This window comes from Oncorhynchus keta, chromosome 3 (genome assembly GCF_023373465.1).
Source record: "Oncorhynchus keta strain PuntledgeMale-10-30-2019 chromosome 3, Oket_V2, whole genome shotgun sequence".
Taxonomy (NCBI): domain Eukaryota; kingdom Metazoa; phylum Chordata; class Actinopteri; order Salmoniformes; family Salmonidae; genus Oncorhynchus; species Oncorhynchus keta.
Window position 1 is genome coordinate 19,002,152 of NC_068423.1, and position 18,304 is coordinate 19,020,455.

The 18,304-nt window shown below is 44.3% G+C and overlaps 1 protein-coding gene across 3 annotated transcripts in view; it reads right to left on the minus strand.

The window, feature by feature from the left end:
• The window catches only part of LOC118363424 (protocadherin-15-like), a 318,783-nt gene that overhangs the window by 208,831 nt on the left and 91,648 nt on the right, over positions 1-18,304 (minus strand). For all 3 annotated transcript variants that reach the window (XM_052491888.1, XM_052491871.1, XM_052491880.1), the window contains exon 3: positions 17,271-17,336. In XM_052491888.1, the coding sequence (XP_052347848.1) occupies positions 17,271-17,336 (66 nt within the window). The remainder of the gene's footprint in view (positions 1-17,270; positions 17,337-18,304) is intronic.

Consider the following 18,304-nt stretch of genomic DNA (forward strand, 5'->3'; position numbering starts at 1 on the left):
GAGCAGCTAGTTTGTGAATTGTCTCCTGACCAGTGCTCGACTTGGGCAGAGCTCACCGGAGCAGAGTACCGACACCTCAAATGTTCTACTGCTTGAGCTCCTGTTCCTCTTACAGAATATTAGCTCAACAGTATTGTGGAGCTCCTGCACCCAAATATAAACAGTACCGGCACCGGCAATGAGCACTGCTCCTGACAAAGTCTATTTCTATATTACATTTCTACATGGGTACATTTTGTAGAAAAGGACAAAAGGAATGCATACAGTATGTGAGGATGTTGTTCATCGACTACAGCTCGGCCTTCAATACCATAATACCACAAAGCTCACGGCCCTGAGTCCGAACTCCTCCCTATGCAACTGGGTCCTAGGACTTCCTGTCAGGCCGTTCCCCAAGTGGTGAAGGTAGGCAACATTACCTCCTCGACACGGACTCTCAACACGGGGGTCCAACAAGGGTGCGTCGACAGTCCCCTCCTGTACTCCCTGTATACCCACGTTCGATGACGACACAACAGTAGAAGTCCTGATTACCAATATCGACGAGATGGCCTACAGGGAGGAGGTAGACAACATCTCCCTCAACATCATAAAAACAAAGGAACTAATTGTGGACTTCAGGAGGAACTGGGCACCGGCATCGGCATGCATCCATCCTCATCAACAGGGCTGCTGTGAACACAGTCAAAAACGTAAAGTTCCTCTGCGTATCTCCGAGCAGCTGACCATACGGACACCGTGGTGAAGAAGGCACGACAGCGACTCTTCAACCTCAGGATAATGAAGAAATCCGTCCTGTCCCCAAGGACTCACAGTGTTCTACAGGAGCACCATCGAGAGCATACTACCGGGCTGCATCACAGCCTCGCAGGGCAACTCCACCGACCTTAAGGCGCTACATAGGGTGGGTGCACACTGCCTGCCCTCCAGGACACCTACAACACCAGGCGTCCCAGGCAAGCCAAGAAGATCATCAGGAACCCCAGCCATGGCTTGTTCTCCCCGCTTCCATCACTAAGATGCGAGCATTACAGGAGCATCATGGCAAAAACTGGAAGACTGGCCAAGAGCTTCTACCACTAGATCATCAGGCTGCTGAATATCCACCACTAGTCAGCCTCCCCCTGTCCTCCTCCCCCCATTGTTACAGTGTTACAGTGTTAATATAGTATTTAGTATTTAGTACTTGTATTGTTTTTATTTCTCATTGTTGGAGCTCGGAGTTGAAGATTTCACTGTCCCATGTAATTACACCTGCAACCATATACATGTGACTGTTCAACTTCTAATCTGATCTAGTGTAGAAGAGAGATAATGCGCTTCACATATTTTGCATTTCATTTAATCCAAGGAAATACATATTTTTGGGCTGATGACAATGATAATAAATTGCCATGTTCCATTTCTCCCTGACATTACTGTACAAGTGAGCGACTCTGAGGAGTCCCATGATTAAAATGATCTGAGTCAAATTAAATGAGCATAGCAGGGGTGGATGTGGGAGAAGGTTGGGGGGAGCAGTTCAGATTTGCTGCAGGATGTACTGGAATAAGTATTAGACAGTGAGCGACTGGATGTGACCACTGGTGAACAACACATTACAGATTTCTTCATCTTCTTCATCTCCAACGCTTTGGCTCCAGCTGCTTCTAGAGAATGGTGCTTTGTGGGATGTGGAACCAAACATGACAGAGTACATGAGGTGATGATCTAACTCAGGACTCCTAATGGTGACATAGTTGTTTTCTGGGGCAGCATCCACCACCGTGAACCCTAAAGTGTCCGTTTTTCACATTCAAGACCCCTGGTCTGAGGACAATTGGACAAGGTCCTCGGAAAATGGCCTAATAGTTAACCCTCTGCTGCTATTACTAGTAGTACAGTCCCTGCAGGACCTGATCACTACCAGGCAATGACCCTGGGACTATATTGGTCCATTAGAGGAGGCGTTTAATCAAGACACAAAGTCAAGGGCTCTGACCAGGTCTCATAGAACTGAGCAGTCTGCCGGCCGGCCAGCCAGTCCAGGATGATTTAGAGCAGTGGCTGGCACTGAGTCCTAATGCAAACGACCATGCAGGCTGAGCAGAGGACAGGGGATGCAGTCAGCAACAGCACAATCACTGAATGAGAGTACTTATCATAAACACTACAGACCTGGGTAAAGATGCTTATCCTCAGCGGTAGGTGACAGGGATATAGGGTTTTAGGGTCATTTGTCATGTTATGTAATGTATTACTGTAAATATGTTTATTGCTCAAATCTGACTGAAATTGCATAACTGGTATTGCTTAACCAACTATTTCCAATACACATTTTACTGGTTTTCAGGTTGCCAGGTTATAAGAATAGTAACAGTGGAGTAAAGAAGTCAGGAATTAACCAGGACATGCGATCGAAGGAAGTGCAAAACATTGTAAAAAAAACAAAATGTTTTTAATGAGGTAAAACAACAGTGGCATGCATGTACAGTAAGTCATCTCACAAACCAGGGTTGGTTGGCCTCCATTCCAATGGTCCAGTCCTGGCTATCTTCTCTGCCTCTCTTAGCATGTTGTGTACTGTATGTAAGGTGGAGAGCCTTCTGACTTGGATAACTATCGTCCAATTTCCAAGCTATCATCCCTTGCCAAGTACCTGGCTAACTCCCAGTTTAGAACTTTTTTAACATCTCATTTTATTCTTAATGAGCACAAATCTGGTTTTTAGACCGAGACATAGCACTGTTTCAGTAGCTACACTTGTCTTAGATGATGTGCTGTGGTTCATCAAGTCATTGTGTTGCCTTATTTCTTGACCTGTCAAAAGCGTTTGATATGGTTGACCATTTCTTACTTGTTCAAAGGTTGTGTGAAATAGGCCTAGATCAGTCATCATGCTACTAACGGACAGGACACAATGGGGCGGTTTCACAGACAGAGTTTTATTTCAATCAGGACTCGGCTAATTCTACTTCAATTAATCCAGATTTTAAAAAATGGCTTTCTGAGACGTTGCTTAACTTCAGATGTTCTAGATTACGGAGTCCCAGACTAAAGTAAATTAGATTAACGATGTGCACTTTAGTGCTGACCAAAGGATGCTTAAAAAACTAGGGATGGGACACTAATACATACGCATTGTGTGGAATTGGAGCAAGTCACCAAAACCAAACAATGGACAGAGGTAAAAGAAAACATTCAAAGAATTTCTGTGACTTTGAAAAAACCCTCTTCAACTGAATTATGTCAAACCACCCAGTTGTGGAGAACAAACAGATTGATTAATCAACAGAAAACAAGAAGAAGAATGCCCTGGACAACCATCTGTAATGAATTCAACTCAAAGGAAAATGTAAACAAAAGGAAGCTACAACAACTTCAGGTACGATATTGTATTTACGGTTGTCCCACTTTTACAAAGAGTCACTTTGAAATGGTAGTTTTCTTGTGTAACAACAGTGGGGCCTACATTTATTTGTGACTGAAATGTAACACAAACACTATCATCCATAATTACTCATCTCATTTCTATATTTGTGTATATTTCTTAAGGTCCTGTGGAAATTTAAGAAATTAAAGAAAATAAATGATGTTGCTCGTAGGGAGTGTTTCACGACTGGTGGCGGACCCCAAGTAGGATTAGAGTCAGATAACCTGGGGGACTTGTTGACCGGGATCAACCAGCAACCCCTGGATTGTATCCCTGATGATGACCATTTGGACAGTTCAGATGGGAGATGGTTCCAATCCTCATTTGTTAGGACACATCCATTCAACATGGGCCATTCCCGGATTGCAGGTAAGATGTAATGTTGTCAGTCATCTCTTGCATCTCATCCCATTATGCAAATGATGTAATGAACTCATCTCTTGAAGAAATTCTAACATCTAATGCAGCAATGTAATCATTTTCTAGAGGGAGATGATCACCATAGCTCGGAGAGAATAAGACCGGAGGAAGGTCAGCCCGCTACATCTGCAGCAGACAGCAAGGAAGGTTGTGTCACTGACCCGGGCCGGAGGACAAAGACAAAGAGGCTGAGCATGCATGAGAAACTTACCATGGAATTTTGTGCGTGCGCAAACCAATGTACGTAAAAGAAGATCATGATGTGAAGCTGCAAATCATTCATGTTGAGTTGGCTATGAAGGAGGAGGAGACAAACATGAAGCCGTAACAGTACCAATGTTCTTCACAAACAAGCACCAGTTTGGGGTCCCGGTATTTCCATTTGTGAATTAAAACCCTACCAATCCATGGCTATTGTTTTCTTCAATCACTGAAGCTATCTTTTTGTTGTTTTGGTGAGAATTGGAGCATAGTAAAAACATCTCTGCAGGTTTGTCCATTTCTGTCACTGTCTGCTTCAACCATGGGAACATCTGGGTCATCCTCATCTTCAATGCCAGGATCTGGGAAGCCACGCTGCTTGAGGTTTTTGTGAAGCACTGCTGTTGTAATTATGAAATTGCAGCGTGTTCTTGTTTGAAAGCCTAATGTGTTTCTGAGACACTGGAAACTACTTTTCCATATACCAAATATACGCTCCACTCCACTTCTGGATATGAACTTGGTTGACCCATTGTTGCTCAGGTCCTATTGCATGGAGGTGGGAGTTGAACAAGAAGTTGGTCTGTGCATACCCACTGTCACCAAGGATGATTCCACTATGTTGTCTTCCTTCAAGCTGAAAATACAAAGGGGAGTATTGGAAACTCCTTAAGTGATGAGTTGCATCTTTCCAACGTACAACAATGTTGGAGAAGTGTGTTCACACACCTGTACTGCTCAGTGCCCCCTCAGTACAGTAGGCCATTCATGACCCTCGGCATGATTTTGACTCAATTAAAACAAATTGCTTACTGATCTTCAACTAGTGCTGAATGCTAATAAAACCACATTTCTGTTGTTCTCTCGGTCTCGTTATTTTGACCCTGAGGACCTGCATATTTGCACATTGAATGGAGCCCAAATGGAGCAAGTTCCCCATTATAAGTGATTGGCTATTTGGATTGAGAGTAAGCTCTCTTAAAACACACATTGAAAAACGGACAAAAAAACGTAGAGAATTAAGAGTGTAAAATATACATGGGAAGAGATGTCCAATGTACAGATTCCATGGGACATATTCTATGAATAGATGGGATGGGCTGAGAGTGGCTGAGGGATGTGATTAAAGAGTTTATGTTCTGTAATGTGTTATTATTATTTGATTGCTGTATATAAAAAGTACAATTTATTTAATGTATATGCAAAATGTATGCATATGTAGCAGAAAAGCTGTAAAAACAAAAAAGATATGTATATGTGTCCTACAAAGGGGTGGAGGGTTAATATTTTTTTTTAAATAAATCCTGCCTCACTTTGGAAAGTAGAAGGAAGATTGTTCAAGCAACGCTTTTCCAAGTAGTTAATTATGGTGATAAAATCTACATGCATGCAGAAGCCTCTGCAATAAAACCTTTAGTTTCAGTCTATCAGCACTGTGTTTTATCACTGGGGCCAAATGTTGTACACATCACTGCATTTTGTGTAGTTCTATTGGCTGGGAGTCTCGGACTACCAGAAGAGCCCAGTAGTGGCTACTTATTGCATATAAAGCAGTTCTTCAGAGACTCCCCCGCTACTTCAGCTCACATACTAACTGGAGATGGAGACGATTATGTGAGAGTTTTGCTTTGATACATTTAGTTGTATTTATAGTATTGATATTATTTATTGTATGTTCACGTTCACAGGCCTGCCTTGCAAAATAAGATCCTTGTCTCATTGGTTAAACACGCTGTACAAATAAAAGTTTATAAAAAATATGTATATATTTCAAAAAGCACAGAGATGTGTTAGCATGCTACCAATCCTCTGCCCATCTGACTCCATCCCTCTCAGAAGCTCCCCTTCACACTCAGTACACACCCGATGTCTTTATGGTGTCTGCAGAGAAGTCTATTCTCCATAATCATCTCACAAAACACCGATTTGACAACACTCCCTCTCTGTTTCTAGCTGGAAAATGACATTTGAATTCAATTTTGGAACATGTTTGAGGAGAATGTTTAAGTAGCTGTGTTAATCTGTTTCCTGCACGGTTCTTGGTCTTTGGTCCGTCATTTCTCAACTGTTTTTCCAAAGCTCAGACAAGTTTTTTATGCCTGCATTAGAAAGCAAACTCTTTCAAAATAAAATGGGGACCCATGAAATCCATTATATTGAATAAATAAATTGACTGTGGATCCGTGCACAGTCACTGTATGAGAAATATCATCATTTTTATGGTGCCGATATAAAATATATTCACGACAGCAATTGGTTCAGATAAGTATAGTGCACAGCTTAAACTACATGAAAAGAGTCTGATGGCGCCGGAGGAGAATAACGGGATCCTAACCAATACACTTTTTTTTCTTAAAACTGCATTGTTGGTTAAGGTATTTTAAGTAAGCATTTCACTGTACACCTGTTGTATTCGGCACAAGTGACAAATACATTTTGATTTGATTAAATTTCACGTGATGCTGAGGCATGTTTCATCTATTAAAGGGAGGAATTAAAGTCTCTCTCACGCTGTATGGGGTGAAAATCACAGGTAAATTACTGTTACATGAGGAACTGATTACCTTAAATCCTGAAGGCATCACTGAGCTTGGCAAAGAGAGAGTCAAACTAAGGGCTTTTCTCTCATTTGCTTTACTCTCAATGCAAACACATTCTGACTCCTGCACACAACCTCTCTCTGACTCATTCCCTCTCAGAAGCTTCCTTTCACACTCAGTAAGGTCCTATTTGATCAATATCCTTCCTCATGATGTCCCAAATGATTCCTATCCCTCTCGTTGCCTGCCCCGCCCCCTCCTTGACACCTTTGTCTCCTGCGTTATTGTGGACACTCAAAGGGACCTTGAAATTGTCCAGAGGTGTTGTTGATCAGCTGACCTCCGATCTCCTGGCTCAGAGCCTTGTCTGTCAGTCTGTCTCTCTCTGTGTGTGTGGTGTGTGTTGTGTGTTGTGTGTTGTGTGTTGTGTGTGGTGTGTGGTGTGTGTGTGTGTGTGTGTGTGTGTGTGTGTGTGTGTGTGTGTGTGAGGATACCCCACTACCTCCCGGCAATCTGACTCCTAATCTCTTGGCCAGTCCAGAGTGACCCTCCATTGCCCCTGCATCCTCCACATTAGCCCCACACCTCAGATTCCATCATCCACACCTGACACTCGCCACTGTGCCTAAACAGTAAAAGACCATAGGAGAGCAAACTCAAATGAGAAGGTAATCTAGCAATGATCCATGAAAACGGCGCAGACGGATAGGGCTGCTGTGCTTCTAGCTCTTAGGAAAATTTGCAGTATTTTGTTTTTTTATGTGTTATTTCTTACATTATTAGCCCAATAATTTGTTTGTGTTATTAAATACAGCCGGGAAGAACTTCTGGATATCAGAGCAGCGGTAACTCACCAGCATTGCTAGCATTACGACCAGGAATTGTCACGCCCTGAACTTAGAGAGCTTTTTATGTCTCTATTTTGGGTTGGTCAGGGTGTGATTTGGGTGGGCATTCTATGTTCTATTTTATTGTATTTCTTTGTTTTGGCCGGGTATGGTTCTCAATCAGGGACAGCTGTCTGTCGGTGTCTCTGATTGGGAATCATACTTAGGCATTCTTTTTCCTTTTGTGTTTGTGGTCTTTGTTAGGGGCACTATAGCCCTTGTAAGCTTCACGGTCATTTTTGTTATTTCTTTTTTTGTTGGCGACATTTTACTAAATAAAAGGAAAATGTACGCTCATCCACTCCGCACCTTGGTCTTCCTTGAACGACGGCCGTGACAGAACTATCCACCACCAAAGGACCAAGCAGTGTGGCCAGGAGGAGCAGGGATCCTGGACCCGGGAGAAGAGAGAATGGAGGACATCTTGGACATGGGAGGAGGTTATGACAGGGGACAAGACCCTGCCATGGAAACAGGCTGAAGTAGCGAGGGAGGAACAACTTCGCTACCAGGAGTCACGGCAACGGAGCAGGCACGAGAGGCAGCCCCCAAAAAATGGTTTGGTGGGGCACACGAGGAGATTGGCTGAGTCAGAATCGAGACCTGAGCCAACTCTTCGTGCTTACCGTGGGGAGAAGCGTGGTACTCCAGTGCGCCTTCACAGCCCGGTGCTCTACATCCCAGCTCCCCGCATCTGCCGGGCTAGGGCGAGCATCCAGCCAGGGCGGATGGTGCTGTCTCTTCGGCCCAGGATATCCTGCGCCTGCTCTGCGCACTACTGTGTCTCCGGTGCGTCTGCACAGCCCAGTGTGTCCTGTGCCAGCGCCCCGCATTTGCAAGGCGAAGATAACCATCCAGCCAGGACAGGTTGTGCAGGCTTTGCGCTTGAGACCTCTAGTGCGCCTTCACGGCCCTGTGTATCCAGTGCCTCCGCAAAGAACCAAGCCTCCAGTATGTCTCCCCAGCCTGGTGAGTCCTGTGCCTGCACCCAGAACCAAACCTCCTGTATGTCTCCCTAGCCTGGGGAGGCAGCTCCACGCACCAGGCTGCCCATACGTCTCCTAACTCCAGTGATGATCCATGGCACAATGCCACCTGTGATGATCCATGGCACGAAGCCTCCAGTGATGATCCATGGCACAATGCCACCTGTGATGATCCATGGCACGAAGCCTCCAGTGATGATCCATGGCAAGAAGCCTCCAGTGATGATCCATGGCACAATGCCTCCAGTGATGATCCATGGCACGAAGCCTCCAGTGATGATCCATGGCACGAAGCCTCCAGTGATGATCCATGGCAAGAAGCCTCCAGTGATGATCCATGGCACAAAGCCTCCAGTGATGATCCATGGCACAAAGCCTCCATTGATGATCCATGGCAGTTATGATCCATGGCACAAAGCCTCCAGTGATGATCCATGGCAAGAAGCCTCCAGTGATGATCCATGGCAAGAAGCCTCCAGTGATGATCCATGGCAAGAAGCCTCCAGTGATGATCCATGGCAAGAAGCCCCCAGCGACGGTCTCCAGTCCGGAGCCTCCAGCGACGATCCCCAGTCCGGAGCCTCCAGCGACGATCCCCAGTCCGGAGCCTCCAGCGACGATCCCCAGTCCGGAGCCCCCAGCGACAGTCCCCAGTCCGGGGCCCGCAACGAGGGTCCCCAGGCCGGAGCCACAACCCAGATAGATGCCCACCCAGACCCTCCACTATAGGTTCAGGTTTTGCGGCCGGAGTCCGCACCTTTGGGCGGGGTGTACTGTCACACCCTGACCTTAGAGAGACGTTTTATTTCTCTATTTGGTTAGGTCAGGGTGTGATGTGGGGTGGGCATTCTATGTTCTGTTTTCTATGTTTCTTTATTTTTATGTTTTGGCCAGGTAACGTTCTCAATCAGGGACAGCTGTCTATCATTTTCTCTGATTGGGAATCATACTTAGGTAGCCCTTTTTCCCTCCTTTCAGTGTGGGTAGTTATCTTTGTTAGTGGCACTATAGCCCTGGAAGCTTCGCGGTTGTTTCTTCGTTTGTTGTTTTGTTGGCGACATTTTAAATAAAAGGAAAATGTATGCTCACCACTCTGCACTTTGGTCCAATTCTTTCGACGGGCATGAGAGGAATACAACTTTCCCCAATCGGATCCTTTGTTCGTACCCCCCAGAGCAATTGAACTGATTCCAGAGGCTGTTCCTTTTCTGACAGAAAAGAGGTACTAGGAATGAATCAGGAGGCAAGCACACCATCCAGTGCTTCCAATTATATTAATCGCTAATGTTCCGTCACTGGAATATAAAGTTGACGTGCTCAGGGAGAGGATTTCCTTCCAGAGAGACATCAGGGATTGTCACATACTTTGTTTCACGGAAACATGGCTCTCTTGGGATATACTGTCTGAGTCAGGACAGCCAGTTGGGTTCTCAGTTCATTGCCCAGACAGGAATAAATATCTCTTCGAGAAGAAGAAGGGCGGGGGTGTTTAATGATTAACTACTCATGGTGTGATATTCACCCAACCTAGAATACATCACAATCAAATGCAGACCGTATTACCTCCAAGAGAAATCTCTTAGGTTATAGTCAGAGCCGTGTATATTCTCCCTCAAGCCGATACCACTACAACCCTCAAAGAACTTCACTGGACTTTATGCAAACTGGAAACCACATATCCCGAGGCGGCATTTATTGTAACTGAGGATTTTACAAAGCAAATTTGAGAAAAACCTTACCGAAGTTCAATCAACATATTGCTAAGCTAAAATACTCGACCACTGCTACTCCAACTTCCGGGATGCCCACCCTTCGACAAATCTGATGACGACTTCATTTTTCTCCTTCCCTCCTATAGGCAGAAATTCAAACAGGAAGTACCCGTGCTAAGGACTATTCAACACTGGTCTGACCAATCATAATCCACACTTTTTTTGATCACGCAGACTGGGATATGTTCCCGGGTAGCCTCAGAGGTCAACATAGACAAACACACTGATACGGTGACTGAGTTTATCAGGAAGTGTATAGAAGATGTTATACCCACTGTGACTATTACAACCCACCCTTCCAGGCTCTGTCGCAGCCGGCTGCGAATGGAAGACCCATGGGGCGGCGCACAATTGGCCCAGCATCGTCCTTGTTAGCGGAGGTTTTGGCCGGCAGGGATATCCTTGTCCCATCGCGCACGAGCGACTCCTGTGGCTGTCTGGGCACATTGCACGCTGACACGGTCGCCAGGTGTACAGTGTTTCCTATGACACATTGGTGGCTTCCGGGTTAAGTGTGCATTGTGTCAAGAAGCTGTGCGGTTTGGTTGGGTTGTGTTTCGGAGGACACATGGCACTCGACCTTCGCCTATCCCAAGTCCGTACAGGAGTTGCAGCGATAAAACAAGACTGGAACTACCAATTGGATATCACGAAATTGGGGAGAAAATGGGGTTTAAAAAATATATATAAAAATATCTACCCTAACCAGAAACCGCGGATAGATGGCAGCATTCGCGCAAAACTGAAAGCGCGAACCCTTGCATATGGCTAAATACAAACAGTGTAGTTATTCAGGCAATCAAACAGGCAAAACGTCTGTGGATCTATTGAGGCCGTAAGCGAATTGAAGTGCTTCTATGGTGTCAGGTAAGGTAGAGGTGATATGATCCTTGACAAGCCTCTCAAAGAACTTCATAATGACAAAAGTGAGTGCTACGGGGCGATAGTTATTTAGTTCAGTTACCTTTGCTTTCTTGGGTACAAGAACAAGGGTGGACATCTTGAAGCATGTGGGGACAACAGACTGGGATAGGGAGATATTGAATATGTCTGTAAACACTCCAGCTAGCTGGTCTGCGCATGCTCTGAGGACACGGCTAGGGATGTCGTCTTGGCTGGCAGCCTTGCGAGGTTTAACAGGCTTAAATGTCTTACTGACGTCGGCCATGGCGAAGGAGAGTCTACAGTCCTTGGTAGCGGGCCGCATCCGTGTGCACTGTATTCTCCTCAAAGCAGGTGAAGGAGGTGATTAGCTTATCCAGAAGCAAGACGTCGGTGTCCGAGACGTGGCTGGTTTTCCCTTTGTAGTCCGTGATTGTCTGTAGACCCTGCCACATACGTCTCCTGTCTGAGCCATTGAATTGCGACTCCACTTTGTCTCTATACTGACGTTTTGCCTGTTTGATTGCCTGAATAACTACACTGTTTGTATTTAGCCATATGCAAGGGTTCGCACTTTCACCATCGCACTGCACACTGCTCTATCCCATCTGGACATACCTATGTAAGAATGCTGTTAATTGATTATAGCTCAGCATTCAACACCATAGTACCCTCCAAGCTCATCATTAAGCTCGAGGCCCTGAGTCTGAACCCCGCCCTGTGGAACTGGATCCTGGACTTCCTGATGGGCCGCCCCCAGGTGGTGAAGGTAGGAAACAACACCTCCACTTCACTGATCCGCAACACTGGGGCCCCAAAAGGATGGTTTCACAGCCCCCTCCTGTACACCCTGTTCACCCATGACTGCGTGGCCATGCACGCTCCCAACTCAATCATCAAGTTCGCAGACAACACAACAGTAGTAGGCCTGATTACCAGCTCCACCTACATGGTGGAGCTGAGGGCCCTGGGAGTGTGGTGTCAGGAAAATAACCTCTCACCCAATGTCAACAAAACAAAGGAGCTGATCGTGGACTTCAGGAAACAGCATCGACGGGAGCACAGTGGAGAAGGTGGAAAGCTTCAAGTTCCTTGTTGTGCACATCACTGCTAAATTGAAATGGTCCACCCACACAGACAGTGTGAAGAAGAAGGCGCAACAGCGCCTCTTCAACATCAGGAGCCTAAATAAATTTGCCTTGGCACCTAAAGCCCTCACAAACTTTTACAGATGCACAATTGAGAGCATTCTGTCGGGCTGTATCATCGCCTGGTACGGCAACTGCACTGCCCACAACACATAACCGGGAGCAAACTACCTGCCCTCCAGGACACCTACAACACCTGATATCACAGGAAGGCCAAAAAGATCATCAAGGACAACAACCACCCAAGCCACTGCCTGTTCACCCCGCTATCATCCAGAATGTGAGGTCAGTACAGGTGCATCAAAGCTGGTACCGAGAGACTGAAAAATAGCTTCTATCAAGGCCATCAGACTGTTAAATAGCCATCACTATCACATTAGAGGCTGCTGCCCTATATACATAGACTTGAAATCACTGGCCACTTTAATAATGGAACGCTAGTCACTTTAATAATGTTTATATATTTTGCATTACTCATCTCATATCTATATACTGTATTCTAGTCTACTGTATATTAGTCCATGCCGCTCTGACATTGCTCATACAAATATTGATTTATTCTTTTTTCCATTCCATTATTTTAGATTGTGTGTATTGTTATATATTACTTGTTAGAAATTACTACACTGTTGAAGCTAGAAACACAAGCATTTCGCAACACCCACAATAACATCTGCTAAACATGTGTATGTGACAAATACATTTTTATTTGATTTGAAAAAACTTGCTGAGACAAGTCAACGTTTTAAAGGAAATGGGTACACAATTTACAGCTGACCTGGTTTGCTTTCATTTTGGGGGGTGATATCTTTATGGTGTCTGCAGAGAGGTCTATTCTCCATAATCATCTTACAAAACACTCATTTGACAACACTCCCTCTCTGTTTCTAGCTGGAAAATTTGGATTCAATTCAATTTTGGAACATATTTGAGGAGAATGATTAAATAGCTACAGTATGTTAATCTGTGTCCTGCACGGTTCTTGGTCTTTGGTCTGTCATTTCTCAAATGTTTTTCCAAAGCTCAGACAAGTCTGCAGATGAAAGCAAACTCTTTAAAATTAAAATGGGGACCCATGAAATCCATTATATTGAATAAATAAATTGACTGTGGATCCGTGCACAGTCACTGTATGAGAAATTTCATCATTTTTGTGGTGCCGACATAAAATATATTCACGACTGCAATTGGTTCGGATAAGTATAGTGCACAGCTTAAACTATATAAAAAGTAATTTCATATGATGCTGAGGCATGTTTCATCCATTAAATGAGGAATTAAAGTCTCTCTCACGCTGTATGGGGTGAAAATCACAGGTAAATTACTGTTACATGAGGAACAGATTACCTTAAATCCTGGACAGTTCTGACTGTCCAGAATATGTTGACTACAAATACCTAGGTGTCTGGTTAGACTGTAAACTCTCCTTCCAGACTCACATTAAGCATCTCCAATCCAAAGTTAAATCAAGAATCCGCTTCCTATTTCGCAACAAAGCCTCCTTCACTCATGCTGCCAAACATATCCTCGTAAAGCTGACCATCCTACCGATCCTCGACCATGTCATCTACAAAATAGCCTCCAACACTCTACTCAGCACATTGGATGCAGTCTATCACAGTGTCATCCGTTTTGTCACCAAAGCCCCATACACTACCCACCACTGCGACCTGTATGCTCTCGCTGGCTGGTCCTCGTTACATACTTGTCGCCAAACCCACTGGCTCCAGGTCATCTATAGTCTTTGCTAGGTAAAGCTCCGCCTTATCTCAGCTCACTGTTCACCATAGCTTCACACACCCGTAGCACACGTTCCAGCAGGTATATTTCACTGGTCATCCCCAGAGCCAACAGCTCCATTGGCTGCCTTTCCATCCAGTTCTCTGCTGACAATGACTGGAACGAATTGCAAAAATCACTGAAGTTGGAGACTTATATCTCCCTCACTAACATTAAGCGTCAGCTGTCAGAGCAGCATATCGATCGCTGCAGCTGTACAAAGTCCATCTGTAAATAGCCCAGCAGTATTTCTACTTATACATCCTCATCTGCACATATATCACTCCAGTGTAAATTGTTAAATTGTAATTACTTCGCCACTATTGGCCTATGTATTGCCATCATTTGCACACACTGTATACAGATATTTCTATTGTTATTGACTGTACATTTGTTTATTCCACGTTTTACTCCGTGTTGTTGTTTTTGTCGCACTGCTTTGCTTTATCTTGGCCAGGTCGCGCAGTTTCATATGAGAACTTACTCTCAACTGGCCTACCAGGTTAAATAAAGGTGAAATAAAAAATTTAAATGAAAAAGTCATCATTGAGCTTTTGGGCGGAAGAGAGTCAAACTAAGGGCTTTTCTCTCATTTGCTTTACTCTCAATGCAAACACATTCTGACTCCTGCACACAACCTCTCTCTGACTCATTCCCTCTCAAAAGCTTCCTTTCACACTCAGTAAGGTCCTATTCGATCAATATCCTTCCTCATGATGTCACAAATGATTCCTATCCTTCTCGTTGCCTGCCCCGCCCCCTTTTCAGCACCATTGTCTCCTGTGTTATTGTGGACACTCAAAGGGACCTTGAAATTGTCCCAGCTGTTGCTGATCAGCTGACCTCCTCTCTCCTGGCTCTTTGTCTGTGTGTCTGTGTGTCCGTGTGTGAGTGAGTAAGAGAGGATACCTCACTACCTCCCAGCAATCTGACAGCTGTTCTCTGGGCCAGTCCAGAGTGACCCCCCACTGCCCCTGCATCACCCACACTAGCCCCACACCTCAGATTCCATCATCCACACCTGACACTCGCCACAGCAAAATACTGTACGAGTGCAAAACTCAAATGAGAAGGTAATCTAGCAATGATCCCCATGTCACAGAGTCTACTGTTTTAGCCCAGTTGAAGGTGCAGAGAAATGCAGAGCAATTTTCAAAGTTCTATCTTCAAATGACACATACTTTAGGTATCCGCTCCTTGGCAATCACACATAAAACTGCCCCTTTATAATAAAAAGTCGCCAGGGCTATACATTTATTTGTTTTTTTATTTCTAGCTGTTGGAAGGGAATGAGGTAAAGTACACCTGAAAAAAACTCATGAATTTGCTGAGACAAGTACATTTTTTTCAGGAAATGGGTACACAATTTACAGCTGACCTGATTTTATTTCATTTTGGGGGGTGATATCTTTATGTTGTCTGCAGGGAGGTCTATTCTCCATAATCATCTCACAAAACACCGATTTGACAACACTCCCTCTCTGTTTCTAGCTGGAAAATTTGGATTTAATTCAATTTTGGAACATGTTTGAGGAGAATGTTTAAGTAGCTGTGTTAATCTGTGTCCTGCACGGTTCTTGGTCTTTGGTCCGTCATTTCTCAACTGTTTTTCCAAAGCTCAGACAAGTTTTTTATGTCTGCAGAAGAAAGCGAACTCTTTAAAATTCAAATGGGAACCCATGAAATCCATTATATTTAATTAATAAATTGACTGTGGATCTGTGCACAGTCACTGTATGAGAAATATCATTTTTGTGGTGCCGATATAAAATATATTCACGACTGCAATTGGTTCGGATAAGTATAGTGCACAGCTTAAACTACATGAAAAGTCATTTCATATGATGCTGAGGCATGTTTCATCCATTAAATGAGGAATTAAAGTCTCTCTCACGCTGTATGGGGTGAAAATCACAGGTAAATTACTGTTACATGAGGAACTGATTACCTTAAATCCTGAAGGCATCACTGAGCTTGGCAAAGAGAGAGTCAAACTAAGGGCTTTTCTCTCATTTGCTTTACTCTCAATGCAAACACATTATGACTTCTGCACACAACCTCTCTCCCTAAAATAATTATGCAATTCCTTGATACTGGATTAAAGGGATACTTTGGGATTTTGGCAACGAGGCCCCAGAGTCTTATGAACTAGAGGATACCATTAGCCTGCTAGCTTAACGTTGGCTCGCAAAACCACCTAGAACTTCCTTCATACTGGTCACGAAGACATGAAAATTGTAAGAAATACATGCTCTACAAATAGAAATTAGCACTATGAAGCTGACCAAAGCTAATATTCTGCAAGTCAAATTAACTACAGAGAGATGTGACAGAGACAATAAGCCAAAGAACTGCAGAAGAGTTACAGTCAGTTTGGAGAAAATACCCCAACCCAATTAGGCTTTCAAACAAATACCTGCCCTCCATCCAACATCTTAACTCTGACCCTGGTTCAGGCACCACCTCGAGGAGCAGTAGACAGCCTAGTGAGAAGGTGCAGGGTTCTGCCTGCTGACATCCATTGCCAAGGAGCAGCAGTGTGAAAAACCTCTGATGCTCATTGGGCAGTCAATAGGGAAACAACAGCCAGCCACTGACCTCTGCTAACACCTGTCAAATGCATCACTAATGTTCAAATGCAATTACAGCTCAGAACGCAACGAAGCCCGGCCCGGCCCAGCCGCCACACCCAATAGTGACTCAGAGTGGAGAAAGAAGGGAAAGATGGGGGGGGAGAGAACAGAGAGATCTACTACAGCGAGGGTCCCTGGCTGTGCAGCACGCTGAACACCATTTGCAATGTGGCTGGCAGGGCCGGCCCCGCGCGGAGCCACCGGGGAAGGTCAAGGGAGGGAGACAAATATGGCCGCAACAACCAACAGCATTAGCAGCTCCACTCATTAGCGTTAAAGACGCTATGTATGGCTGCCTCTCTCCCTGGTGGGCCCGTTTAAATTCACCCATAAACTGGTAATGGCTCAGCCCTCAACCGAGGAAAACAATTAGGACAGAGAGAATGTGGAGTTTAAGTGGTCGGAATCCTCCTCCTGAACAAATATTTAGTGAACCATCCTTTAGTCTTTTTGTTTTATTACATTGGAAAATACAAATGCTCTGTGTCTGGAACTGCAAGCTTGAAGCCTGTGCTTGGAGTGCTTTTCACTCCATTTGACTCAACCAGAGTTTGTGATTTTCTCAGCATGGTCCATTATTCCAACAGTGCTGCATGGAGAGAATACATACCATTGGGGCTCTCTTCATCTATGGCAACAATGGTGGCGGGTGGACCAGTTCTGGAGAGTTTGCATTCTGGAATTCACAGACACACGAGAAGAAAAAAACATGAATCTTTAATCTCCTGCTTCACACCAATGGAGTTCACAGCTATACTCTGTCTAGAAGCAACACTGGACAGAACACACAGAATAGATCAAGGATGTGTAGATCCAAGATGATCCATCTAGGATGTACAGATCTAGGATGTATAGATCTAGGGTGTATACAGCAGATCTAAGATGTATCGATCCAAGATGTATCGATCCAAGATGTATAGATTTAGGATGTATACAGTAGATCTAGGATGTATCGATCTAGGATGTATACAGCAGATCTAAGATGTATCGATCTAAGATGTATCATCTAAGATATATAGATCTAGAATGTATAGATCTAGAATGTATAAATCTAAGATGCATAGATGTACTGCCATGGGGGGAAGGGGGAGGGGGTAGAAGGATAATGGGGGCAAAGTGTAGAGTGGTGATGAAAGATGAGGCTGTATGAGGCTTCTTTATGAGCAGAATGAGGCTGTGACTGGAGGTTAGAGGGCTACAGTCTGTTCACAGAGAGAAAGATCTATGGCCTTACCATCATACTGCCAGTCTGGAGTCAAATATAGTAACATCAGCCAGAGAGCAGAACAGAATGACAGAGGAAAAGAGAAGGACAAGCGGGAAGTCAGTTATCTTTCAGACACTTGAAAGAGAACAAAAGACAATAGGAAGAAAATGAGGGAAGAGAACATATCAAAAGAAAAGTTCTGAAACTTTGAAACAGAGGTGCGAAAGTTCACATTATAGGGTGAAAAACAGGACCGTGATTTTGGTGATTTTCATGAAATATAATCCATAGAAGGGTCCTTTTTGGAGGAAGGATTATTGACATGTATTTGACATTTGTAATTTAAAGTGTAATTCAAAAATAATGAATGAAGTTGGAACATCTGTGGCATTTTGAGACGGGAAAGGGGAAACCTAGTCAGTTGCACAACTGGCATT